This window comes from Diceros bicornis, chromosome 26 (assembly GCF_020826845.1).
Source record: "Diceros bicornis minor isolate mBicDic1 chromosome 26, mDicBic1.mat.cur, whole genome shotgun sequence".
NCBI classification, from domain to species: Eukaryota; Metazoa; Chordata; class Mammalia; order Perissodactyla; family Rhinocerotidae; genus Diceros; species Diceros bicornis.
This window is the reverse complement of record NC_080765.1, coordinates 20,867,876-20,895,255: the sequence shown is the minus strand read 5'-3', so window position 1 is coordinate 20,895,255 and position 27,380 is coordinate 20,867,876. Positions and strand designations below refer to the sequence as shown.

Sequence of the window (27,380 nt, the reverse complement as noted above, 5' to 3'; positions counted from 1 at the left end):
TTTTTCCCCGAAGCCCCAGTAGACAGCTGCATGTCACAGTTGCACATCCCTCCAGCTGCTGTATGTGGGATGCAGCCCCAGCATGGCCGGACAAGCAGTGCGTCGGCGCGCGCCCGGGTTCGGTAGCGGAGCGCGCGCACTTAACCACCAAGCCATGGGGCGGGCCCTTGGTACTTTTCTAATGGAAATTCCAGTGCTGTTGCCTCAGTCCATTGATGTTAATGATACTAAGGATGTTATAACCTCCACCAAAGTTACCCATGAAGAACCAAAGGCTTGGGCTGCTATGCTGGCCAGAACATGTGAATTTTCCACCAATAGTTGCTGCCTCCAATCTCATGTAATGCATCTGCTTGACAAAATTGGGCTGGAGATGATCCAGAGACAGGCCTGGAACTCAGGAGGGTCATGGCTGGGTGTACGCATCCAGGAGCTGAAGGCATGATGTGGATGAGATTAGACTGTCTAGAGTCTTTAACCTGGAGTCCCCACTAGGGGTCTGAGGATAGCAGTCAGGGGGTCACAGATTTGGACAGGGAAACATTACATGGCAATTTTCACTAACTGCCAATTGACATCTAGCATTTTTCTCAATATGATGACTGTAGGCAATAAATCACAACAGTTTCTGGGTCTTGGTCACTGACAGAAATCTTAGAAATTGTACCACATTGCACTTGTTGTAGGTACCTGAAAACATTTTTTTATTCCACTCTACTTCAAAATTAAGATAGCTATGGAAAAAAGGAAAAAAAAAACTATTAGAAAACAGAAAAAAATTAAGATAGTTATTACACTATCAGATCTGTGTACTGGATCACAAAGATCTTTTTAAGAAATAGTTGATAACTATTTCCATTGGATTTCTTTGTATTCTTACAAAGTTTGTTTTATGCATTTACAAATATTATTCTAAGAAGGGGTCCACATTATCATTAAACTCTGATACAAAAAGAGGTTAAGGATCCATGATCTGGGAACAGATCACAAATCTGAATGCCTTCAAGGGCCAGCTGGAGGCCTGAAAACCAGGGCCTGCTTTGTTTTCCTACATTTGAAGACAAGAAATATTTTCTCTTGCTTTTAACTCGAAGAAAAACTGCATTCAACTCCTGATATAAATGACAATCGACACTCTCCCACTAGAGAAACATTAGGGAGTGAGGGAGACTGTGGCAAGCTGCAAGCACATGCCCCAGCAGCCTCCTGCTCCAGCTGACCCCTGCCCTCTGGAAAAGTAGGCCCAGGGTGGCCAGAGCCTCTAATTTTCAAGAAAAGCCAGAAGTTTGGATTTTTCCCCTATATTTAGTATTGGCAACTAGTTAATTAAAAACAACGTGCTGGCTACACAAAACCTGTCTGCAGGCTGCATCTTACACCAGGTCATAGTTGGGGCTTTGGGTCTTGAGGGAGAAGCGAAGAAGGCTGAAGACAGAACTCTGGAGGGCCCTGCTGTCTGTAGGGTGAGCAGAGGAGGACACTGCAGGGGAAGGAGACAGAGGGACAGTGGGAAAGGTGCGAGGGCTGGGAGCAGGGATGTCAAGTAAGGAGACTTTTAAGGTGAAGTGAGAGGTCCCTGTGTGATGTGACTCAGGAGAGGTCCACTGAGAGAGATAAGCCTGGAGAAACGGTCACTTGATGAGGTCACAGTATAAACCTGTCACTCCCTGCACTCTGCCCATGAGTGCCTTTCCCTACCCCTGCCTTTGTCTTTGCCATTCCTTCCACCTGTTACACCTTCCCTCTCTCACCACTTGGTGAACTATTACTTATCCTGCAAGGGCTGCTTCAGTGTCACCATCTCTCCTTCCTCTTCTGTGGTTGTCTACTTAATGGATGACTTGCTCTCCTCACAGAGTTCCCAGATTCCTTGATTCCATGTCACAGCACTCACCACATTTGATTCAAACATACTTTGGGGTCCGTGTGTCTCACTCACATCTCATCCACTGGCTATAAGGTCCTGCGGTTCAGGGACTGGATCTTTTTTATCCTCCTCTCTCTACGTCTGCCCCATGCTTGGCACACACTATGCAGTGCTCAAGCAATGTTTGCTGAAGCACAGGGGTCAAGAGCAGGAACTCTGAGCCAGGCTGCCTGGGTTGGGACTCTGGCTTTGCTGCTTTCTGTGTAGCCCTGGGGATAGCTTATGATCTTTCTGTGCCTATTGTAAGTTATGATCAAAGACTCAGAACACTGCTTTATACTTAGTAAGCCTTATCAAAGTGTTAAGCTATTATAAATGTGTTATATATAACATATAAATATCATTATTAAGTGTTAGTTTTGGGGGCCGGCCCGGTGGCGCAGTGGTTAAGTGCACGTGATCTGCTTTGGCGGCCCGGGGTTCCCAGGTTCGGATTCCGGGCATGCACCGACGCACTGCTTGTCAAACCATGCTGTGGCGGCGTCCCATATAAAGTAGACGAAGATGGGCACGAATGTTGGCCCAGGGCCAGTCTTCCTCAGCACAAAAAGAGGAGGATTGGCATCGGATGTTAGCTCAGGGGTAATCTTCCTCACACACACACACAAAAAGTTAGCTTTGTTATTAAGTTCCTTCAGATGTCTGTTTTGCACACTAATGCATCCTCAGTGCCCAGAACAGTGCCTGGTACACTACAGGTGCTTAATAAATATTTGTAGAATGAATGAATGAAGGAATGATGGACTTCCCTTTGCCCTCACTCCACAGTCACACTGCCCTCCCAATGAGGGTGGGGCGAGTGACAGGGTATTCAAGGGCCATCAGGGGTTTAGTAGAAGTTTGTGGGCAGGCCTAGGGCCTAGACCTTAATTGTTTCTCTAGGAAAACATGTCAAACCTACAAAGGAACTACTGGAACCGAGGTCAAAGTTAAGTTGGGAAAGAAAATCTGCATGGCATGTGTACCAGGAATAACCTCCTTTGTCTTGTTTTATTCAATACTCTCAAATTGCCTTCTCCAGGCAAGGCTGATTAGACTGCAAGTTGCAAGTTAATTTGAACTCCACTTTTTGTCCTCGCTCTCACAGGGAGTGAACAGGCTTCAGAACACTGCCAGGTGTTCATATAACCAACAAAAGGAGTGTTTTGCAGCCACACAGACCTGGATTCGAATCAGATCTGACCCTCAGCTGCTCTATAATCATGGGTTGCACTTGGCCTCTCTGAGTCTCACTTCTCTTATCTATAAAAGAGATACATTTCCTTTCCTTAAAAGATTGTGATGGGAAAGCAATTAATTATGCATTTTGAAACCACTTAAGCCATATGCAAATAGTTATTACTGGATCTCCATATTGGTTCCTTGGTAGTGCTTTAGAACAATAAAAAGTAGCTCCTTATCTGTAAAAGGCTAGGAGACCCCTAACCTAATCTCAACGCTCTCTGAGGTCCAGAGGGCCTGGGCTTTCCCCTTCCATCGCCAGTCAGGGTCAAAGTCACGAGGGTTTGGGAGGGCGATCAGTGCTGGGCCAGACGAGGATCCAGGGATCTGGGCTAAACTCCATGCTTTCTTTCAGGTCAGACGTCACGATTTACAAACCCTGGTATGGACTAAGGAAATGAGACCCTGAAAGACTATGAAGTGAAAACCAAGGCCCAGGGAGAGAGAGAGAGAGAGAGGGTCGGTGTGTGTTGTCGGGGGAGGAACTTTAGAGCCAGAAAGGGAGCTTGGCGGCCGGAAGGACGACACGTCCTGTGTACTGCGAGGGCAACGGAGCGCAGGATCTCGCCATCCGGAGTGAAAGTGGGGCCCAGTGAAAGGGTCCAGCCAGAGGAATTTCGGTTCCCGCCTGGCGCCTCCCAGCTTTGACTACAGTTGGGTCCGCAGACGCCCTGGGCCCCTCGCCCCGCCCCCAGAGGGTAATGAGACCGTACCATTATGCCTTTATAGGGGTAGAGGTGAATAGCAGGCTAGTCCTGCAGAGTGAATCCCAGTTCTTTATCAGAGAAAACATGATTTTATATATTATTTTCATGATTCTCAGTTAATATGTTTCCCTTCTGCCTGCTCAGACCCTGTATACTCCCTGAAGAGTGGTAGGACTCCAGCCATGCTTCCCCCTTTTCCTAGCCGCACTTGGTGCATTCCTCCGCGGTACGTAGGCGGGAGGCGTACATAAACCTCGACGCAGGAGGCGGGGCTGGTCAGTCCTCGAGGCGTCGGTGCTCCGTGGTGTTGGAATCTTGTTGCTTGTTGGCCTGTGCGCGCGTGCGCGGACATGGCCTCAAACGGTATGTAAAGGCACGAGGCGGCGGTGGCGCGCCGGCCCGGGGCCTCGTTCTCTCCCAGCTGGGCTTTTGTTTTTCGGTGGGACCCGGGCAGTGATCGCGTGTAGGGTCTTCTCGCACCACGGTGGCGGGAAGCAACAGAGAGGGGTGGAAAGGGGAGGCTGATGTCGCCATTTTGTTTCGCTCCTCCGGCGCCTTGCGCGGGGCAGGAGGTCTTGCCTTCGCAGTGCCTTTACTGGAGGTGAGGGTCGAGAGGGACGCTTCTGGGTGATTTGATACGTGAGACACGGACGGAAATGCTCCGTCCCCGTAGCCGTTTTTTCCCTTCGGTCCTAGCCCGGCGTTCGGGCCCGCTTTGTCGCAGTGCTGCATCCGGGCACTCGGTGCGCGCACGCGCTCTGCTGGCCCCTCCCCCCTTTCTCGCGGCCCGAACTCCCTCCCGCCTCGTGTTGGCGCTGCTTTTTGTCGCGAGACCCTCCGCTGGCGACTCTGCGCTGCGCGTCCGGTGTGGGCCTCGCCCGCCGGGGTCCCTCGGGAAGGGGCGGGACCGCCGGGTTCCCGCCTCGGTTGCCACGCGGCCGCGGGCGGAGGCTCGGGATCGGGGCCGCGCGCCCGCTTAACGGCTGTGGGGGCGTCTAACGGGGTTGGGGACTCGGCCCGAGGATTTTCCCGCCTAAATTTCCTCTTTCTGAGGTGGGAACCGAAAGAACGGCTGCCCGAGGCCACACCCTCTCCCGGTCCTCTGGCCCTTTCCTGCGGGGGAAGCGCCTGGTTTCCTGTACTCAGGGGATGCGTTGATCTGGTTAGTGCGTCCTCAGTGTGGCGTTTTAAAAGCACTCCCGCTGCATTTGGTTTGCTGTCTCCTCACAGCTCCGAGGAAGGCAGGGTAGATGAGGAGAGGGGATTGGAGCCGCAGGGCTGAGGACTCGAGGACCAGTTAACTGCTGCCTCCTGGGGCGAGCACTTTGATGATTTGTCATTTGTGGTCCGAGGGCTCTTTTCTCTTGGTTACCTGGCTTTGCACTGAAAGCCCACTTTGCCGCTTTTCAAGATTAGGCAGAGGGTGAAGAAGTTTGAGACATTCTGTTCTTTGGGTCTCGATTGCGAGAGTGGAGGCCACATTTCGAACACTGCTGCCTCCAGCTTGAGTTAAAACCTGTCCCACTTAAGTAGCTCTGGGACTTTAGCTTGATTCTTGGTGATACTTTCTTCATAGAGTGGGTGTGAAACTGAAATGTGTGTGAATTTGTGCCATTCCTGACATCAGTTGAGTTTGCAGAAAATTGTAGATGTCCACCAAGATTCTTGTTTTTTTCCAGTAGTAGTTAAGGCCTCTTGGTGTCTGCAGAAATTTGCTTTTTCTTTGACTCTTTTTCAGAGTCAAGTACGAAAACTTGACTCTGATCTGCCAGCTTGCCCCTCCTCTCAACTAGTGTTTCAGGAGAGAATTTCTGCCCTTCTTGCAACATGGTCTTGTTGGTTGATTTCTTACCTGGAGGCCCCAGGGCTTAAATTGAGGAATTTTGCCCTATTGTTTTTTCAGGGATGGCTGAAGGTAATGTAATTGTATTATTGTTGCTTTCTTTTTTTGAAAAAAATAATTGTATTTTTCTTTTTGCAGATTATACCCAACAAGCAACCCAAAGGTGAGAGTCATTTCTGGGCTTTCGGGGTTTGTAGAGGTCAAGGGTGGCTAGGGTATCTTTTCCTAATTACACTGTTTCTGTTTCTTCAGCTATGGGGCCTACCCCACCCAGCCTGGGCAAGGCTACTCCCAGCAGAGCAGTCAGCCCTATGGACAGCAGAGTTACAGTGGTTACGGTCAGTCAGCAGACACTTCAGGCTATGGCCAGAGCAGCTATGGTTCTTCTTATGGACAGACCCAGAACAGTGAGTCTCTTTTAGTGGGTCACCCCCCCCCTTCCTTCTCCTCCTGAATGTTGCTTTTCTTAAACCTGAGCAATGCTGAAATGTTGGAACTGTCCTGTGTTTCTTTTCCCTTAACTGGTCTGTAACTCTTAAAACTCTTTGGAGTCTGAGTCCTTTCAAACAAAAATGCATACTGGTTTGTAATTCTCTTTATTTTCTTGAGTCCTTATTTTTCTTTTAATGCTGCCCTTTTCCCCATTTCCCTTTAGCGTGAAAGTGAAACGTGGGGGAGAGTATTCCCTAAGGGGAGAAAGTTTTAGATTTTTGGTGCTTACAGGGAGAAAATGATTTGCTTGAAGATGTTTGAAGTCACACTACCAAATATCATGTGATACACAAGGAGGTGGAATTTGCCCTGAGGTCTTGCAGTGTAAATAATGTGGGTTCTATGTGTACTGCACACATCTGAGCAGGTTAAAATGCTGTTAATGAGTAGGGATCTTTTGGGCTGTGATTAGTCGTGCGTGGTCCTGGAGACTCGCTTTGGGGTGGGTATGGTGAGATCGGAAGTCCAAAGTTGATAGAAGTTGGAACATTAGCCTTAGGTAGAAGAGAAGGGTAACTTTATGAATTGCAAGATTCTAAGCAGCTTCTGAGAGGCGAACTTTTCAAGTATGGGTAGCATTAGATAGTAAATAATATTTTCTTCAACCCATTCCCTGCCTTTTCTCTTTCTACATAGCTTTTGTGGTTTCCTTTCTCTTTTCCTTATAGCAGGCTATGGAACTCAGTCAGCTCCCCAAGGATATGGCTCAGCTGGTGGCTATGGTAGTAGCCAGAGTTCTCAGTCGTCTTACGGGCAGCAGTCCTCCTACCCTGGCTATGGCCAGCAACCGGCTCCTAGCAGCACCTCGGGAAGGTAAGGAGTTGTGGGGAGAGGCCTGAAAGATTAAGGGTGAATTGATAAGGAATGATAATGTGACCAGCAATAGGAGCAATCATGAGGAGTAATGGGGAGGGGGGTGGTCTTTCTTGGGTACAGACAATGGGACGTACCAAAAGCGAAAGGAAGTTTTGGACATGCTGTCGTTATGATTCTTTTTCCTTTTCTTTAGTTACGGCAGCAGTTCCCAGAGCAGCAGCTATGGGCAGCCCCAGAGTGGTGGCTATGGCCAGCAGTCTGGCTATGGTGGACAGCAGCCAAGCTATGGACAGCAGCCAAGCTCCTATAATCCCCCTCAGGGCTATGGACAGCAGAACCAGTACAACAGTGGCAGTGGAGGTGGCGGAGGGGGTGGTGGAGGTGAGAAGGTGTCTTCAGTTTCGTCTCTTTTCTGTAAGGATTTATATTCCATAGCTTGGACCTTACCGTAAAAGGTTTCTTAAAAATCTTGCTTTCTTGTTCCATAGCCGTTTTCTTATTTCTGTTGTTTTTTATCCTTTGGCACTGTTGAACTGTTGTATGCCAGTTCACAAGGCTTTTTTCTCTTTTTAAAGCACTGTTTCTGGGCCCGCCTGGTGGCGCAAGCAGTTAAATGCGTGCGCTCTGCTGTGGCTGCCCGGGGTTCGCTGGTTCGGATCCCGGGCGCCCACTGACGCACTGCTTGGCAAGCCATGCTGTGGCGGCATCCCATATGAAGTGGAGGAAGATGGGCACGGATGTTAGCCCAGGGCCAGTCTTCCTCGGCAAAAAAAGAGAAGGATTGGCAGATGTTAGCACAGGGCTGATCTCCTCACACACACAAAAAAACACAGCTTTTCTTTCCTGACAGGTAGCTATGGCCAAGATCAGTCCTCCATGAGTGGTGGCAGTGGCGGCGGTTATGGAAATCAGGACCAGAGTGGTGGTGGCGGCAGCAGTGGCTACGGGGGAGGCCAGCAGGACCGTGGGGGCCGTGGCCGGGGCGGTGGTGGTGGTTACAACCGCAGCGGTGGTGGCTATGAACCAAGAGGTCGTGGAGGTGGCCGTGGAGGCAGAGGCGGCATGGGGTAGGTGTCTTGTGAGCCAGGGAGTAACATCAGTTGGGAAATGTGAGGGGCTGCATGAATAATCTCCCTTGAAGCCCAGTCCCTTAGTGCATGGTTAGTTTTATTCTAGGGATTTGTGAGGGCTTTGATTTGGAGGCATTGACTCTTTCTTCGTACATCCCCATTTTATTTTTGTGAGAACTTGGGAGCCTGAACTCCTCTTACCCACAGCTCTGGATAGAGATTTGAGTACTGACATTTCTATTTCCAAAGAAAAAGAGAAAATACATGAGTGTGTATAGGTTGGAGTCATTGATATCCTAGGCAGGAAACATGGAAGTAAAGTCTTCTTTCTCTGCAAGGGGAACCGATGATCCTACTCCTGGGAATAGGGAAACTTATTACTTGTATTCCCGTGTGTCCTTTAAGGGAGTTATTAATGGTTAACCTGACTTCAGCTTCCAGGAATTGGCTACTTTTCCCGTATTCTGTAGTCATTTGAATCCATGAGCTTGATTTGCACTAATTTGACTGACAGTAATGATTTTGTGTGTCACTTGGTGTATGGGCCTACCTGAAATGTGCAGACCTTTTGAACAAGATACGCTTGACAGTGGTATCCCACCTATTCGCTCCACTGTCCCTCTTCCCCTGGTTATTTGTCCAACTGGACCTTCTTCCCTCCCTGCTGTAGTTGATTTGAAGTAAAACCCTAGATTTGATGGTAAAGCACTTGTCAAATCTGTTGGTAAATATGATTTGAAGGACCCTACTCTGTCTCCCTTGAAAAGGGGAGGAATGTCAGTGCGTTATTGCTTTTGGGAAAAGTAGGTTATTTAAATGAGAGTTCGCATATGGTAAGTATTCAGAGGTGGGTGGGGGCATTTCAAAAACGGTACAAAAATAAGGAAAACTCTGTTGTGTGCGTGTGTTTAATGCAAAACTTTAAAAAGAAAAACAACTGTTATGTGACTGTTAACTTGCTCTGCATTTTATGTGCCACAGGTATGAAAGGTGACATTGCAAAATACTCCGCTCCTCTCGCAGTGTAGAAGGGGTGACCCCGGGGGTGGGGGGAAATCAAAAACAGCTCAGTAGTTAGGATAGGGCTTAGCTAAGTTTGTCTTGCTTTAAGGGGAGATTGCCTTTGGTTTTGACTTTTTATGGAACTGGGTTGGGTCTGCTTGCTGCTTTCATAGCAAAAACCACAAAAATGTGTTCAGGGCTACCCCAGCCTGGTGTGAAATGTCTTCTGGGTAAATTGGCGGTAGGGTTTTTAAACCAAGTACTGGGTTGTCAACCACTCACGACAAGAGGAAAAAACATCTGCTACATCGGAAGAACGACCAAGGAAAATAGGTCACTTTTTTTTTTTTTCCAGAGGAAATAGATATATAACCTTTTAAAGCAAAATCCTTAAAAACTGTGTCTGAGAAATTGCACACGTGTGTGTGACATGCTCAAAGGTCAGACAAGGGGTGGTCAGGAAGGGGAATGTATTGTAGTAGCCACTTGTATCTTTTTCCCAAAACACCTACCCATGTTTGGGGAATGTTAAACAAAATCAAAAAACACCCTTTTGTAGCCGTTGGAAGCTTCATGTCCTTTCTTCTAACTTGTCTTCTCCAGCGGAAGTGACCGTGGTGGCTTCAATAAATTTGGTGGTAAGTGAACAGAGTTTCCAAAATTCCCAACTCCCAGCAATGCTTTGTCTGATTGTTCATTTGCAGATGTCTTAGCGTGTTTTAAGTGTCAAAAGGTTTTAAAGTGTCCAGAACCACCTCTAGAAAGGGGTGGGATAGAATGCCACCTGCTGCCAGATGTGTGCTAACCTGAAGGCAGGCAGGGGTAAGACTCAGCAGTCGTCTGGTACCAAATTGGTTTGACCCAGGTTAATAAGAGGTGTTTTAGTAGGCCTCTGACAGGAGTGTTGCCACACCTGGCACTTAGTGACCACCGTTACGAGAAACTGGCGAGTGTGTACTGGAACACGTGTTGCCAACTTGGCTTTAGGATCCTTTTGATCAGTGTGTCCAAGGCTAGTGTGTGTGTATTACAACCTCCAAATGTTTTAATTCTGGAAGAGGGATGTGAAATATTGCCTTGCCCTGAGGATGGTGAAGTTGGTATATATTTACATATTAAATACTGAATGGTGTCAATGCAATTCTACGTATATATGTACTTAAATGCTACTCAGAAGGGCAAATAGAAACTAGCTCTGGGAAGGAAGGTGTGGACTGCTTCAAGAAAGGTTGGGAGCATGTGTGGCTCATGGGAAATAACCAGGTCTTAAACAGCACAAACTGAATTCATGGAAAAATGGCAAATTTGAGAAGTCTCCCAGTAAGCTGGAACTTTTCTGGTTGGTTAACTAACAAAAGGTTTCTTGATTTGTCTCAACATTTAAAGCCAAAGGCTCGGGTTCATAATTTAGGTGTCATTGAGTGTGGGTACAATATATATATATATATGTATATGGTGAATTCAGATAAACTTTGGTCAAAGATGGTCTCTGGAAAAAAAAATAGAGGCTGCATTATGGAAATAAGATTTCTGGTCTGTTCCCTGGGACATGATTTAAAAATACAATAGCTTTTATGTATGTTTTTTATTTTCATGTGGTTTTGGGGAAACTTAACATGGTTTTAAGAATGGTTTCTAAAGATGAAAGTAAAAATTGTTCTGAAAAATTGTTCCACAAGGGATAAGTGTCTTTGGTGTTAAAGTTTGGAGAAACTGGATGGATGCATATCACATTGCTGCTGGTGAGCCCATTTCTCTCTGGGTTGAGAGAACAGGGCCACGCTATGAGTTGGTTTGTTAACTTCAATGGGTCTCCCTCCTGGCGCCCCCAATCTGTGCTGAGGACATTTCCCAGCCTGAGCTGGGGGAGGCAGCACTTTCTGAAGTGTGGAGTTGTCCCTGTGCGGACTCAGGTTGCATACAGAACTTAAGAAAAGGGGCCTGTGTCTTCCCCAGCCCTGCCTAGGATTTTCTCTGGGCAGGCAACTGAGGACAGGGTTTGGAGTGAGGCTTTGAGCACTTAACCTGATATTTTGCAAGAGTTTGGATTTGGTGTTAATTTTTTTCCTTGTCTGTCTCTACTTGTTGACTAATGGCTCCTCTTTCCTTGTTTTTTTTTTTTTTTCTCTCATGTCACTTAAGGCCCTCGTGACCAAGGATCACGTCATGACTCTGGTGAGTCCCCAGTTGGCATGAAAGAATGGCTAAAATGCTATCAGGACTTCCCCTGGATGTTCTTTGAAACTTAAAGGAATCTGAAAAAGAAGAGCAGGGGTAGAGAGGAAGGAAAATGAAGAGAAGGGAATTTAGATGTAGCTATAGCAGTGAGTTATAAAGGAACATATATCAGATGAAGGGTTTCCTCCTCCAGCAATTTAGTAGGTCTGGGAGGAGCCCTATAATCTGCTTTCTAACAAGTCTCAAGAGATGCTGATTCATCTGTGTGGACCATACTACAGAACTGCTTGTTTTTTAAAGCAGTAGTTTTTTAAAATGTGGATCATGCCCAAATTAGTGAATAAAAAGACAAATAAAAGAAGCATTTAGTATATATTTTGTTTTGGTTATGTTTGTATACTGGACTTTAGTGTAAAATAGGTTTCTTAACCTTGGGGTCTTCAATCGAAACAACACTGGTGTACTTACTGTGTGATCTTGGACAATTAACTCCTGAGCTGTGGTGGTTTCTTTAATGGGTATCAACGGGTTTCAAAAGGTAGTTGTAAAACTAAATTTAAATTTGTGAAATGGCTAGCATACAGGCACTCAAATAATGAAATAGAAGGGATGTGGATTTCTTCCATTTGTCTGACCTAAGCCAGATTATTGGTTGCTTTAGAATTTTTTTTCTAAAAAGGTTAAATCAAGTATTTGATTTAAGAAAGAAAGCTTGATTTGATTAAATCAAGAAAGCTTAATATCAAGTATTTCTGCAAGTTAGATTATTATAAGGGTCACTGATTGGTTTTACTTCTGCTTGTTTTCTCTCTTCAAATTCACATTTCCTCCTGTGTTCAACAAGCAGAACAGGATAATTCAGACAACAACACCATCTTCGTGCAAGGCCTGGGCGAGAATGTTACGATTGAGTCTGTGGCTGATTACTTCAAGCAGATTGGTATTATTAAGGTACTTGTGGAGCAGAGTGGGTGCTTTCTATCAGTTGGAGGATTTTGGATTTCACACCTTAGTAAAAAAAAAAAAATTCTTAATGGTTGCCAGCTTAATTGGTTGAGGAAAGAACATTAGCTGCTGCCATTTTCTAGAAGAAATCACATCTTAACAAGGCGGGCGGGCCCTGTGGCTTAGTGGTTAAGTGCATGTGCTCTGCTACTGGCGGCCCGGGTTCGGACCCCGGGCGCATACCGATGCACCGCTTCTCTGGCCTGCTGAGACCGCGTCACACATACAGCAACTATAAGGACGTGCAACTATGACATACAACTATCTACTGGGGCTTTGGGGAAAAAAAAAAAAAGGGAGGAGGATTAGCAATAGATGTTGGCTCAGAGCCGGTCTTCCTCAGCAAAAAGAGGAGGATTAGCATGGATGTTAGCTCAGGGCTGATCTTCCTCACACACACACAAAAATAATGCAACAAGGCACAGTTGATAAAAGGAGTGTCCTAAACTTGAATTCGTAGGCTGTAATCTTTATCTTTTAATATTGAAGTGAGAAACCATTGTAGTCAATGGCTTTAATTCAAGTTACATGGGAGATAAATAGTAAGTGGGAAGAGAGGAGCAAAAGAGAGGAGCCAGGTGCTCTGGCGGAGGAAGTTGGAAAGTGGGTAGTGCTATATATTGTAAGACTGTTTTTATCTCATGTTGGTTTTTTTTTAGACAAATAAGAAAACCGGACAGCCCATGATAAATCTGTACACAGACAGGGAAACAGGAAAGCTGAAAGGAGAGGCAACGGTATCATTTGATGACCCACCCTCTGCTAAAGCAGCTATTGACTGGTTTGATGGTATGTATGAGGAGGCTGGTGGGGGTAGGGCATAAGGCAACTAGCCTTGGGAAACGCAGGCTACATTTTGAGGGTTCCTTTGAGTTTTCCAACATTTTACTTTCTCTGTGATTTCATTATACTCTCATTTTGCTTATGTCTCATTAGATTATAAACCTTTTCAGGAAGACGTTGTCTTTCCTTACCTTGATTGTACCATGTGTACTTTTGAACCCACAGATCTTAGTAAAAAGTCTCTTTTTATATCTCCTTTATTTTTTCAGGTAAAGAATTCTCTGGGAATCCTATCAAGGTCTCATTTGCTACTCGGCGAGCAGATTTCAATCGGGGTGGTGGCAATGGTCGTGGAGGCCGAGGGCGAGGAGGTGAGGAGTTACTTACTGCTGCTGGTATGAAGAGGTGATGAGGAGGGGGGAGGATGGTAAGGCTTGCATAGAAAAGAAGATTAGGTTAACCAAACTTGGAAGGGAAGCAGACCCATACTTGTATCTACATTAGGACCCATGGGCCGTGGAGGCTATGGAGGTGGTGGCAGTGGTGGCGGTGGCCGGGGAGGATTCCCCAGTGGAGGTGGTGGTGGTGGAGGACAGCAGCGAGCTGGGGACTGGAAGTGTCCGAATCCGTGAGTGAAATTTGTTTAATTATTTCCTCAGTCATCTTACACATGCCTTTGATACCATAGTGGAGTTTTGTCTTTTCCAAACTAATAAACGTCAAGGCCCTACTGATGGGAACAGATTGGCCCGAGAGCTTACCTATGTAAGGTCACCATAGTGGGACAAGTATTGGACTGGGTTCAGTAATCTGCAGTTTTTGTTCCTGGCTCTACTCCTGAGAAGCAAGCCTTTTTTTTTTTTTTTTTTTTTTTTTGCCTTTGTGAGGCCTTGGTTTCCTTACTGTATCTGTAAGTTCCCTAGAGTCTTCCTAATTCTAAGTCTTGCCTACTTCCCACTCCTCCAGACTAATTCTCTTCCTTTTTCTCAGTACATGTGAAAACATGAACTTCTCTTGGAGGAATGAATGCAACCAGTGTAAGGCCCCTAAACCCGATGGCCCAGGAGGGGGACCAGGAGGCTCTCATATGGGTAAGGAAGAGGCAGAGCTGGTAATAAGGAGTTGGGATCAAAAAGCCCTAAATTTTAAGCAGGGAGCCTGGAGGGAAGGTAGGAGGGCTTTAGGGGGTATGATATATATTTCTTTTGTTCTAGGCGGTAACTATGGAGATGATCGTCGTGGTGGCAGAGGAGGCTATGATCGGGGTGGCTACCGAGGCCGAGGCGGGGACCGTGGGGGCTTCCGAGGGGGCCGGGGTGGTGGGGACAGAGGTGGCTTTGGCCCTGGCAAGATGGACTCCAGGTAAGTAAGACTCTAAATTGAGATAAAAGTAGAGCAATTGAACAGAAGTCATGGGATAGCAGATGACAAGGTTCTGTTGAGAAAGTGGTTTAATTTTGAGGACTAGATTGGAAAGCTGAGATTGTAACCCTAATGGGTAGGGAAGGAAGGAAGGAAAGTTACCTCAGGGAACTAATCTGTATACCCACACTTAAATAGTCTATACTGTGTGCTTAAAGAGATGAGACAATTCTTGGGGTTGGGTAGCAGGGGCAGATGGGCAGATTGGAGTTTGGGGGTGGGGTGGGTGGAGAGGTTGGTAAATCAGACCTAATGGATACTCTTTCTTGCAGGGGTGAGCACAGACAGGATCGCAGGGAGAGGCCGTATTAGCCTGGTTCATGAGGTTCTGGAACAGCTTTTCTTCCTGTACCCAGCGTTACCCTCATTATTTTGTAACCTTCCAACTCCTGATATACCCACGGGTTTTTTGTGTCGGACTCTGTAATTGTAACCATACCTCTGGTTCCCATTAAAAACCATCGTTTTAGTTAAATTTTCTTCCTCTTCCCCCTCTTCACTCTCCTGGAGGATTGATGTCTGAATCAGGATTGTGGGGAGTTTTCCTCTTTCAGATTCATCCTGCCTAGCAGGAACTGGAATAATCTGTTTGTTCCTGCTTAGCAGAAACTGGAATAAAGTGTTTGATACTTGGTCCAGGGGAGAAAAGGTCAAGTGGTATCCTTGAAAGTAGAGATTAAACTTTTCTGTCATGACAAAAATTGGATGTATATGAATGGGGTAAATGAAGAACACATGTGATTGAGTAGTGCCCTAAATTTATGCAGCTTTGTGGGAGTTTTACCACATTTATTCACATGCTTGTCTTAGTTTACTATTTATAGCTGTTTTACCCTTTTTAAGGACTCTTGGCTCTTTTGACACTTTTCTAAGGGGGATGCTCAACCAAACGAAGTTTGCCTTTGGGGCAGTATTCAAACTTGACCATGATGCTGAGCACGTAGCTAGCCAAATTGAGTCTTTTCCAGAAGGAGAGTAACTGAAGCACCTACTTCATGGCAGAGGTTTTGTGGCCTTGCTTACTCAACAGGCAGAAAATGAAGTGCATGGATTATGTGGCTCTCAGAGCCAGAAAATGGTGGAGCCAGGACTGAGTCTTAGTCTTCTGACTTCATTTTCATTTCTTAGCATTTTCATTCTGAAACCATTTTTCTGAAGGGGACAAACTGCTTTCCCAAACATTTTGTTGTTTAGGCCTTAAGAGGATGGTAAATTTGAGGGAAGAGGCTCGGGAATAAAAAGAGATAGTAAGAAGACGGGGAAGGGTAGCTGGGAAAGGAAGGTAGAAGCAGTTTCTTGTATTTCAAGGTGAGTGACCCCCCCCCCCCCCCCCCCCCCCCCGTTTTCCTGAAGGTAGGGCTTGGGTAGATAGACAACCTGCTGTAGGGAGACAGAGGTTTAGTTGGGTCACTTACATTCTGCCTATACGCAGAGGGCTGAGGTCATTTATATTTTGAGAGTTCAGGCTTGAACCTTAATGATTGGGGGTGGAAAGCCTTCCCCTCTCAAGGGGGGAGTGTGGGAGATGGATGGGGAAAGGGTGAGGCCAAAGAGTTGAAATCTCGGGAGTAGTGCCGCTCAACTTGAAGACCATATGCCTTTCCTGACCTCCAGAGAATTTTTTTTTCCAACTCTCAAATTGAGTTTAAAAAACTCGCCCCTGGGGCCGGCCCTGTGGCTTAGCGGTTAAAGTGCGTGAGCTCTGCCGCTGGCGGCCTGGGTTCGGATCCCGGGTGTGCACCCACGCACCGCTTCTCCGGCCATGCTGTGGCCGAGTCCCACATACAGCAACTAGAAGGATGTGCAGCTATGGCATACAACTGTCTACTGGGGCTTTGGGGGGAAAAAAAAAACAAAAAACTTGCCCGTACTTGCCAATTAGTTGTTGAGCATGCATTTTAGTTATACAGAACTGAAAATTATAGCCAACAGCAAAAATGATACTTCACTATCAGAAGCATAGCTTGTAGAGTGCTGGAGACAGCCCCCATTGGGAAGTGCTTTCCTCTGTTGAACATTAAGTATGCTGAAGGTGTTTTCTAGAGAAGAGTTGGTTCATCCTCAAATCTGGTTGTTTGAGACAGGGAAGCTATGGCTTTGCCAAAAGGAAAAGTGCTTTCCTCTTCCTACTGAGTTGGGGTGCTCAGTATCAGTAACGGTAGGTTGAGAATGGCTGAGGTTCTCCCAGGCAGCGCTTTGCTTTGGCTTTTTGCCTTACTGAACGTGGTACATGTGAGAAGCCCTCAGATTTAGACCCAAGGATATGGCAGTAGTTCTCTCCCCAGTGTGGTCAGGCTGCCTCTGCTGTCTTTGGTTTGCTTTCTTAAAAAATGTTTGCTTTGAATGGCCTGATCCATGTCTCTGAGAAGTTTGTTTCTGCCTCACCTAGTAGGGTTCTGGTGTTTCGGTCCCGTTGTGGTTCCTTGATCCCTGCTGCTAGGGTTGAAAGAGATTGAAGCTTGTGAGACCTGATTACTGACTGCCTGTTAGTACTAAAGTTTTCACGTCCTTTGAAGGCCTTCAGTGATTGGCCTTTCCTTTAAATATAAGGAAATAGGGTCCCAGGTGTCTGATTAGTGGGTAAATCCAGTTTGGGGGGCTTTTCTGGGAGAATGGGTGAAGATGGCAGTAGCAGAGGGAATGCTGCTTCTGAGAATCTCCTTCCAGTTCCAGCTCATTATTGGTGAGAAAGGAGTGAGGCCTATGGGGTTTGGGTTTTGGACTCGCCGCTCTTTGCTGCATTCCCGTGTAATAGACCAGTATTAACCTGTTTTTCTGGTGAGGATCTTAGACTAGCCCTTTGTATTCTTTTTTTTTTTTTTAATTTTTATTTATTTATTTTTCCCCCAAAGCCCCAGTAGATAGTTGTATGTCATAGCTGCACATCCTTCTAGTGCTGTATGTGGGACGCGGCCTCAGCATGGCCGGAGAAGCGGTGCGTCGGTGCGCGCCCGGGATCCGAACCCGGGCTGCCAGCATCGGAGCGCACGCACTTAACCGCTAAGCCACGGGGTCGGCCCGAGCCCTTTGTATTCTAAAGAATACATTATTATTATTTTTTGTGTGTGTGAGGAAGATCAGCCCTGAGCTAACATCCGTGCTAATCCTCCTCTTTTTGCTGAGGAAGACCGGCTCTGAGCTAACATCTGTTGCCAATCCTCCTCCTTTTTTCCCCCCCAAAGCCCCAGTAGATAGTTGTATGTCATAGCCGCACATCCTTCTAGTTGCTGTATGTGGGACGCGGCCTGAGCATGGCTGGAGAAGCGGTGCGTGGGTGCGTGCCCGGGATCAGAACCTGGGCCGCCAGCAGCGGAGCGCGCGCACTTAACCGCTAAGCCACGGGCCGGCCCAAGAATACATTATTCTTAGTGAGTATTGGAGATGGTCTGCAATCTTGAATCACTAGGTGCCTGGCTTTTTAAAACTGGGATTGGGGTTGGGACAGGTAACTAGGAAGAAGTGAGGAGAGTAGGTTGTGGGTGGGGAGAAGTGTGCTGTAGGTCTTTTTGCCTCCCTCTCTGAAGTAGTTCTCAGTCTTTTCAGGTTTTTACCTTCACTTACTGGGCCTGCCTGGGTTTCCGTAACTTGGATATAGGGTTGAAGTTAAGTTGCTGATGGGTAGATTTTTTTTTTTTTTTAATAATTTTATTGATTTATTTTTTCCCCCAAAGCCCCAGTAGATAGTTGCATGTCACAGCTGCACGTCCTTCTAGTTGCTGCATGTGGGACGCGACCTCAGCATGGCCGGAGAAGCGGCGCGTCGGTGTCCACCCGGAATCCGAACCCGGGTCGCCAGCAGCGGAGCGCGCGCACCCAACTGCCAAGCCACGGGGCTAGCCGTCAACAGCACACTTTTAGAGCCCTGCTCTCAAGTTTTGCGGAGACTCCTTTTCTGCTAATTCCCTCTACCCTCCCTGTGAGGGAATCTTGACTTTGTACAAAAGTTTCTACGTATGCCATGCTAGCTAGGAGCTAAGAAAAAGATCATTCACGGAAGGCTGGGTCCTGCATATGGGTTTTTGTTCCTTTTTTTTTTTTCTTGGTATGAGGAAGATCGGCCCTGAGCTAACATCCATGCCAATCCTTTTTTTTTTTGCTGAGAAAGACTGGCCTTGGGCTAACATCTGTGCCCATCTTCACTTTATATGGGACGCCGCCACAGCATGGCCTGATGGGTGCGCCGGTGCGCGCCCAGGATCTGGCCCTGGGCTGCCAGCCGCGGAGCGCGCACACTTAACCGCTACACCGCGGGGCCGCCCCCTGGGTTTTTGTTCCAATTAGCACAGGCTTAGCCAACACTGGCCTTTGTTCTGCTGGTTCCTTTTCAGTCTTATGATGCTGGAAGGTTTGCGCAAAAATTGTTGATTGCTTCAGATGCTATTCTAAACCTTTGGGGAGCTAGGAACAAAGATCCTAGTGTGGAGATGCTGCTAACTTGTTCTGGGTCGGTTGCTGTTAGGGTTGAGCTATGTCCTGTATCCCTATTTTATAGATGGGGAAGCTGAAGTACAAACTGGCCCCAAGTCTCATAGCTGGTGAGAGAGGTGGAGCAGGGATTGGAATCTATATCCTTTGGCTGTAGAATTTGTGTCCTGTTAACCACTATACTGTACTGTGTTAAAGACTTCTGGTAGAACTCTGAGCTCTCCCCCCAGCTGCAATAAAAAGGAAAACGGAAGCCCTCAAGAAATTTTTTAACTAAAGGGAGCTTCTTAGAACCATTTCTTTTGCCTCAGGCCTGCAGTGGTTTTTGTAGCTGCTTTTTTAAAGGATGTTTGTTGTGCAAGGAAATGTTAGCTATGGCCCTATCTTATAAGAATCATTAGGTTCCTGTGAAGGTTTTAAAAAATCCTCTTAGACACTCAAGTTACACAGTAACTGCCATTTTTTTGATTACTTTTTACGTGCAAGGCACTTGTACGGAGGTTGAAAAGATGTTTTTTATGGGGTTTAGTCTAATGGAAGAGTCCTATGTGAAAATAGACCATGACAGTATGGTTCAGTTTACCACAGAGACACTGCACAGGAAGTGCCACTGGAGCCCAGAGGAAGCACGCTAGGACAGGTAGAAGATTTCAAGGTGTCCCAAGTTGAGAGACCAGCATGTGCTGGGGCATGGGGTGTGAGCAAGTAGTGTTGTTGGGATCGTGGGGTATATGAAGAAGAAATTAGGAGAGGTTGGCTGATGGGGTCCTTAAGGGCCAGGCTGGAAGGAGAGTTTAGGTGTAATGTTAGAAGTGAGACAGTCCATTTCCATGATCAGTATTGGTCACTCAGGCCCTTGAAGGTGGTAGGCTAGAGGCAGGGGGAGGTCTGTTGCAGGTAAGACATGTGTAAGCCAGATGGAGGCAGTGAAGTTGAAAAGGAAGGCTGTTGGATATAAGTTGGGATAGCTAGCATCAGCAAGACTGACTAAATCTGGGTTTTATGGAACACACTAGGATTTCTTGTTCTCTGATTAGGCTGCTGTGCTGTTGCCGTGTGTCGAGATAACAGAGATGGTAAAATGAAGACATTCAGTTTTGGAAATGGTAAGGTCCTTGCAGAATGTATAAGTGAACACATCTTGGATTGAACAAGGCTTGAATTATAAGACTCAAGAAGACTTGGTAGAAGAGGGTTGAGGATGGAATGGGAAGCATCAGCATTTATTTTATGGGATGGCTGGCTAAAGAAAGATGAGGCCACAGGGTACTGAGTGTTAGGGCTGATTCCCTCTTTCGGGGAAGCTCAGCTTTCCTCCTGGAGTCCGGAGTAGCGTTAGGAGCAGGCTCATGTGACCGTGTAGCCTTGACAGTAGCCACAGCTTAGCTTCTTGGTAGCCTCCTCCTGTAGCAAACCACTTGTTTTCTCCTGTTGTTTTGGTGATCCAGTAGATCAGAATAGGGAAGTGTTACACAGACTGTCAGAATGAGATTGTACATATACCCTTGAAGGAGTGTATGTGGGGGGGAATAAACACACTGCATTTGCTAATTCTTGTGTCATCTAGGTGAGAGTATTCAAAGTGAAGTCTTCACACAGCTCTGTTCATTGTGGGCTGGTGTATCATTGTGAATGACACAGAGAACCAGTCACCCGTGTACCCTCACCCTTGTACCCTCACACCTGGATCCCCTCCAATCCCCCCCCCCCCACCGTATCTGATGATCTAACTGCTAAGGATACTGGGCTTCCTTGGGCCCTGCCTGTTGCTTTGCATATTCCCTTTCCCCCAGGCCAAAATTTGGGTACAAGGTATACTCAGGATGTAGCCCTAGGATCCTGGTTCCCTAGCAGCCTCCTGAAGGGCTCCTTAATGGGGCCGGCCCAGTGGTGCGAGAGGTTAAGTGCGCGCGCTCCACTGCGGCGGCCCGGGGTTCGTCGGTTCGGATCCTGGGCGCGCACCGAGGCACCCTTGTCAAGCCGTGCTGTGGCAGCGTCCCATATAAAGTGGAGGAAGATGGGCATGGATGTTAGCTCAGGGCCAGTCCTCAGCAAAAAAGAGGATTGGTAGATGTTAGCTCAGGGCCGATCTTCCTCACACACACACACAAAAAGGCTCCTTAAGTGCTGTTTCCTGGAGAGAAATACTCATATTTCCTGTTGTAGGCAAAAATTCCATGAAGAGAAGAAACAGCTACTAGGACTCATTTCCTAAATGTTTTTGTGGCTGCATGTTTTCTGAGCAAAGTGTAACTTATAACCCCTTCTTCCAGGAGGTGGGAGGGAGCAGAGGGAGCAATTAAGCCTGCTGGTGTCAGTGCCAGTGCCAGAAGGAATCCTAGAATTATACTTGGCTTGTGCTCTTCTGTCCTACATTTAGATGGTACTCTGTCTCTCCCTCTGAAAATTGCTCTAATTTTACAATTACTTTTTTTTTTCCCTAGGGAATAAAAAAGAGAAGCTATGTAGTTTGTTTCTAAATGCCTCTGACAAATCTGGCCCCCTAAAGTTACAGACACTTTGTACGTACCTGTACTTTTAACTTGTAGACCTTGGCCACAGGGCTACCTATAGTCTCAAGGGCAGACCCTCTAGGTAGCACTGGAGGAACCACCAAATGGTGAATGAGGGAATATTCCATGGTGACTGAGGCAGAAAGGATGAAGTGTTAGGGGAGCCTGCTGCCCTAGGAAGTGAAGTGGAGCTTCACCTGAGCTTCTGTGGCATTTGTATATGTATCCTGCATGTGCTTTCAGGCTGGAAGTAGAGAACACACACACAAGTACAAGCTGTTTTTTCACATATATTGTGTATAAACATCAGAATCAGGATGAGTTGGCTGGAACTGCCAGCGGTTATGTGTGGGGCTGCTGCTGGGGAAATTGCCTCAGCTCTGCTCCAGGTCGGCCACCAGGAAGGGCTGGGTTTCCTTCAGGGCCTGAAGGAACAGATCCTTGCAGGTCAGGTTCCAGGCTGGAACAAAGCTGAAGAGCTTCCTCATCTTCCTTGGATTGGTGGTCTCCGCCCGCACTGCCTGGTACTGTTCCTCTGTCAGGACACTCCCATACAGGGCATCTAGTACCCCATCCACGTCTGTTACCCGTGTGATGAGGGCTGCCCGGTGCTGATCCATAAAGTGCGGTGCTAGGGGCAGAAGGGAGGAGAGCAGATGAGCTGGGTGCCCAGAGTGGGTGCTGGGGCCTGTCCTTGCTGAACACTTTGCTTTCTTCAGAAATTGCTCTGAATGCAACCCTAAGGGGTGGGGCTCAAGGTGGCAGCCCACCAGGACTTGGGATATAGTGAGATGAGTATAACTTTGTCTCCCTTTCTTCCCCCAACCAGGCTCGCCCTAAGGAGGTGTGTGAGTAGGTGAGTGGGAAGGGTTGGCCCAGTCTGCTCTCTCCCAGTGCTTTTGGCTTCGGATAACAGGCTGCGCGGGGGGGGGTGGTGGGGTGGGGCTGGAGAGGTGTCCAGGCAGGTGGGCTTGGGTGTGAAGGTCTCACCTGGCTTGGCTGCCATCTGGGGAGGGGCCTTCATCAGGGCTGGCCTGGCTCCAGGATCTGTACGGAAATAAGTCAAGTGGTCCCCTTCTTCCTAGCATATCTCCAGTCTCTCTGGGGTCAGGGGCCCTTTCGTCCGGAAGCCAAAGTCAGGACCAAGAGTAGGAAGCTTCCCTTACCCGCAAGAGGAGCTTTTATTAGAGGGTAGGAGAAACAGGAAGCGAAAGAGCCCAAGGGGCAAACGTTCAGATGGGGGTGTGTGGATGAGGGGATACGGGAGGAGGCCCGGGGGTCTGGGCACCTGTCGGGCGTGGAGGGGGCGTGCTCACCTTTGCACGTACTCTGCAGCTGCTCCGCCGTCTCCTGCATGCCTATGTCGCGCAGCACGGACGCCGTGAGCTCGGCGCCGTACGCCTCCAGATAGAAGCTGACGAGCTTGTCAGTGAGGTCCATGGCATCCATGGGCAGCAGCGTTCCCCGTGGGATGCGCCCGTAGCCGTCGCGCAGCGGCACTGAAAGCAGCTTCAGCTTGAACTTTTTGAGCTCGTCGGCAGTCAGGTTTTCCAGCGCCTCCAGGATGGCGTCGCGCGTGCGCCCCATGGCTCCGGGGTCCGCTGCCGCCGCTGCCGCTCACTCGGGGTGTCCGTCGACCAGGAAGTCCGCTCCGGGGCGGGACCTGGAACTCCCCGCCTTCTGCCGTCTCTGCTCCAGCCCATATTGCCCTCGAGCGTAGGGTACTCCCGCCTACCTTGTTGGTACCCACCCACCGAGGTCTGTGGACTCGGTCCCCTGACCATCGGAGGGCGCCAGCATCTCGTCCTCCGGCTGGTCCGCGCGCTGGGAGACCCAGCGGAGACGGGCTTATGGGTGGCGCCTGGGTGTCCAGGCTTGCGTTAGCTAGCACAGACCAGGAACTTGGTTTATTGGAGCTCCATGGCTTAGAATCTTGGAATTCTAGAACCCTGAAATCTCCAGGTTTCCCTGAACCTTAGCATTCTCTCTCACATGTCTCAGAATCATAGAATCATAGAATTCTAACAACTGGAACCATGTAGCTTCCCAAATTCCGCATACTGGGGAGAAATGAGGTGTAAAAAAAGGGTAGAGAATAGCTGTGCTTTCTCTTTGAGCCTCAGGTTCCTTATCTGTAAAATGGGGAGAATAATACTCATCCACTTAGTAAATATTCCAGCATAACATGGGCTACCTGATGGCTCCTGAAACCTTGCCAAATGCTTCCTGGCAGAGCCAGGATTTGGTTCTAGATGCTGAATTTCTTGGAAAGTGATGACAAGAGACACTCGTAATGGTTGAGAAAATTCTTGACTGGAGGGAAAGTCATGGGTGGAGAGCCACTTTGGGCCAAGGGGACTTGACCCAGAAAAGCAGGTGAAAGGTGGTGCAGGTCAGCATTGGAGCCCAAGCTGTGCCCAGAATCCTTAACTTGCCCTTAATATGGCTGGGAAGGCCCTGCTGGTCTGGCCCCTGTGGACCTCACCAGCCTTGTCTTGCACCACACCCTGCTCTCTCTTCATCTCCAAGTTCCAACCACAAGGACCTCTCAGTTCTTCAAATGTGCCAGGCTCCTTTGCTTCTCCAAGCCTTTGCACATGTTCTTCCCTCACCTTGGAAATCTCTTCCCTCACTCTGCCTGACAAACTCTTGAGAGTTTAGGTCTGAAGTTAAATGTCACTTCCTTCTGGAGACCAGGTTTAGAATCTCTCCCAGACTAGTTCATAACACCTGCTACTTACTTGTGGCTCTCATAGCAATTGTGACTCAATTGTAACTAACTCTGTGTATTTGTTTGGATTTAGTCTTCCCCACCAGTCTGTAAATCACGTCTGTCTGGCTCATTGTTCTGTCCACAGCAGCCAGAGCAGTGCTTGACCTATAGTAGGTGCTCAGTAGCCCTTTGTGGAATCAGTAATGAAGGAACAGGCCTTGTGGCTCAATTGGGAGGGTATCAGTACTGGAAGGGGTGCCTTACAGATAAGCTCTTCAAAGAGAGGTGGCTTCCAGGAGCTGAAGACCACGGACTTGAAGCCATACAGTCCCTGGTTTGAATGCTGGCTCTCCTTCCTAGGTGGGTATTGGGAATCCTTCATTTTTTCCTTTCAGCTGGGTGGTAACAATCACCATTCCTTCTAGTGATGTGATCCTGACATATTATATGCTTATTCGTTTATCGGGCATCCATCTCCCCACCAGAATGTGAGCTTCATGAGGGCAGGGACCTTGTCTATCTTGTTCATTGCTGAATCCCATCAAGAGAGTGCCTGGTACATAGTAGGTGCTCAATGAAGATTTGCTGAATGAAGGAATGAGTGAGGCTGTGTTACTTGCAGCATGTTGTATTCAAGAACTTGAGGCAGGGTAGCAGGGCCCTGCTCCCTGTCCTCACGCTTGTTGCCCTACGTGGGCTGGGTAGTGCTGTGTGCCAACATCCTCACCATGGGTGGCACTTGTGGTCCAACAGCCAGTGTTTCCTGGCTCATGGCTATTTATTATTGTGCCTCTTCACTGGTCTTTGTCCTTTCAGAATCTCCAACTCATTTTGTGCGCTGTGGCCAGAAGTCAACATCTTCCTAGCCTACACATTGATCCTGTCCCTCCCCTGCTCAGAAGCCTCCCATGACTCCCCAGGGCCCTCAGAATCAAGTCCAAGCTCCTTGGCTTGGCCTTCAAGGCCCTTGCCAACCTCCTCAGCAATACCTTCTACCCTGTTGGCCTCTGGACCTCTGCACATGTGGCACCTGCTCTCTGCTTGGCCTCTTTTCCCTTCTGGTGTGTTTAGTGAGTTCCTGCCTGACCTCCAACATTCATTGGGTGTCACTTTTTCTAAGAAATAATGAAAATTTGAGCCCCTTTTTAGGCTATGATCCTTCACATGCATTATTTCTAAGCCTTATAACAATCCACATGGGATAGGGAATGGTAGCCTCCTTTTAAAAATGAGAAGACTGAGGCAGAGAGAGGTTGAAGGCTTGCCCAAGGTCAGATAGCTGAGGAGATCGTATAACTTGTCTGTTTAGCTTCTGAGTATGTCCTCTGTCTACTCTTCTCTGTTGACTTTTCTGTCCTGTCTGTGCAAAATGAATTATTCCTTGTCCATGTCCACAGGATGTCCCTTTGATGCCTCTACCACAGTGTTTATCATACAATGTGTCTGTCTGCTCTGTTTTCCTCACCACACTGACAGCTCCTTGAGGACCTTCTCTGGTCCACAGTGCCCAGCACAGGGCTTGGTGCAGATCCAGCCTTGATAAGCCTTTCTGGAATGACAAAAGAATCCTAGAATCTAGAATCATAGAAACCTGCTCTTTTCACATTTGGCAGATCTTAGAAGCTTTGGGTGTTTGAGCCACGGAATTTAAAAAACAATTGCCTGATTCAACCCCCACACACAGCAGGGATCCCTTTGGCCACGTGGCCATCTGACAGCATCTCTTGAACCCTTGTTTGAATGGAGTGGCCTTCGCTCTAAGTAGAACCGATGTAACACATTTCTTTTTTTTTTTTTTTTAAAGATTTTATTTACTTTTCCCCCCAAAGCCCCAGTAGATAATTGTATGTCATAGCTGCACATCCTTCCAGTTACTGTATGTGGGACGCGGCCCCAGCATGGCCGGAGAAGCGGTGCGTCCGTGTGCGCCCGGGATCCGAACCCGGGCTGCCAGCAGCGGAGCTCGCGCACTTATCCGCCAAGCCACGGGGCCGGCCCCCGATGTAACACATTTCAGCTGAACCTTTGGGGCTGCAGGAAATTGCACCTGGGGAGGGTGTGTCATGACCAGGAGGAGAAGGTGGGCTTCTCCTCAAAACTGGCTTCCTGGGGTGAGGGAGCTGAGGACATGTGTCATGGTGTTGTTTGAACTTCCTTTATTCCTGCATATCACCACCCTGGACCCTTCCTTTTGGGCCCAGCTTGCTCTTGGCATCTGACCCCAGTCGCATTCCTGCTCATACACATTCAGACTGAGGCACGGAAGATCTTGGCTGTGACTTTCATCTGACACGGCCTCAGATCACACCTGTGGTGTGATATCGCGGGGAGGCAAGGGATGTGGGGCTGGGGAAATACAGCCATCCTCCCATTGAACTGGAAGCCTTGCTCCTGCAGTGGTTTCAGGCTGGAGCTCAGTGAGAACGAGTGGCACCTTTTGGCACCTTGTAGATTCTGAATTCAGAAGAGAACAAAGTTTTTGGAGAGTTTATCTTATTCTAAAAAGATGTATTAAGGATCTACTAGATGCCCAACCCTGTGATAAATGCTGGTGCAAGACAGTCCTAGTAGTCACAACAGATCCCAGTTTTTGAATTTACTGTGTTCCAGACATGTGCTGAATATGTAACATGCATCTTCTCATTCAGTTCTCCCAACAACCCCATGAGGTATGTGTATTTATCCCACCTTACAGAGGAGAAAACTCAGGCTCTCAGAAGTTCCTCTGGGGGCCGGCCCGGTGGCTTAGCAGTTAAGTGTGTGCGCTCCGCTGCTGGTGGCCCGGGTTCGGATCCCGGGCGTGCACTGACCTACCGCTTCTCCGGCTGTGCTGAGGCCGCGTCCCACATACAGCAACTAGAAGGATGTGCAACTCTGACATACAACTATCTACTGGGGCTTTGGGGGGAAAAATAAATAAATAAATAAAATTATAAAAAAAAAAAAAAAGAAGTTCCTCTGGAAGCCTACACTGGTAGTAAATGAGGAAACACTGAACCCATATCCATGTGACCCCTAGGCCCAAATTCCAACCAATATCCTAAAAGTCCCACTCTCTGTCCTCAAAAATTGACAAATTGCTTAGAGAGATTATGTATATGGAAATTTACACCTCCTCCAGACCGTTCCCAAATACCTTTGGGAGGGCAGATGTTGCAATAATATTAATGACACCATTAACTGCCTCCTTTTTGCAGAATGCTCTAGAACTTACAAAGCACATTCAGAAGATTGTGGAATAGTGGGAAAAATAGGAGATGAGG

At 47.7% G+C, this 27,380-nt stretch overlaps 2 protein-coding genes across 7 annotated transcripts; one reads left to right on the top strand and one right to left on the bottom strand.

Moving 5' to 3' along the window:
• Nucleotides 1–4,138: 4,138 nt before the first annotated feature.
• On the top strand, nucleotides 4,139–15,100 carry FUS (FUS RNA binding protein). Of its 4 annotated transcripts, none has more exons than XM_058569553.1 (15): nucleotides 4,139–4,218; nucleotides 5,837–5,861; nucleotides 5,951–6,105; nucleotides 6,862–7,003; nucleotides 7,200–7,387; nucleotides 7,857–8,073; nucleotides 9,682–9,716; nucleotides 11,221–11,253; nucleotides 12,104–12,207; nucleotides 12,921–13,050; nucleotides 13,314–13,415; nucleotides 13,549–13,672; nucleotides 14,035–14,135; nucleotides 14,259–14,406; nucleotides 14,739–15,100. In XM_058569553.1, exons 1-15 carry the CDS (start codon nucleotides 4,206–4,208, stop codon nucleotides 14,776–14,778), a joined length of 1,557 nt encoding a protein of 518 aa, XP_058425536.1. In that variant the 5' UTR covers nucleotides 4,139–4,205; the 3' UTR covers nucleotides 14,779–15,100. The 4 variants fall into 4 exon arrangements, with proteins under 4 accessions (XP_058425536.1, XP_058425534.1, XP_058425535.1 ...); XM_058569551.1 differs by having other exon boundaries at nucleotides 7,200–7,420; XM_058569552.1 differs by having other exon boundaries at nucleotides 6,859–7,003.
• A 6,555-nt stretch (nucleotides 15,101–21,655) lies between these two features.
• On the bottom strand, nucleotides 21,656–23,057 carry LOC131422373 (apoptosis-associated speck-like protein containing a CARD). Of its 3 annotated transcripts, none has more exons than XM_058569548.1 (3): nucleotides 22,733–23,057; nucleotides 22,395–22,451; nucleotides 21,656–22,035 (listed from the first exon to the last, which is right to left on the bottom strand). In XM_058569548.1, the coding sequence occupies exons 1-3, from the start codon at nucleotides 22,989–22,991 to the stop codon at nucleotides 21,779–21,781; spliced, it is 573 nt and encodes a 190-aa protein (XP_058425531.1). In that variant the 5' UTR covers nucleotides 22,992–23,057; the 3' UTR covers nucleotides 21,656–21,778. The 3 variants fall into 3 exon arrangements, with proteins under 3 accessions (XP_058425531.1, XP_058425530.1, XP_058425532.1); XM_058569547.1 differs by having other exon boundaries at nucleotides 22,721–23,056; XM_058569549.1 differs by lacking the exon at nucleotides 22,395–22,451 and having other exon boundaries at nucleotides 22,721–23,057.
• Nucleotides 23,058–27,380: the final 4,323 nt, after the last annotated feature.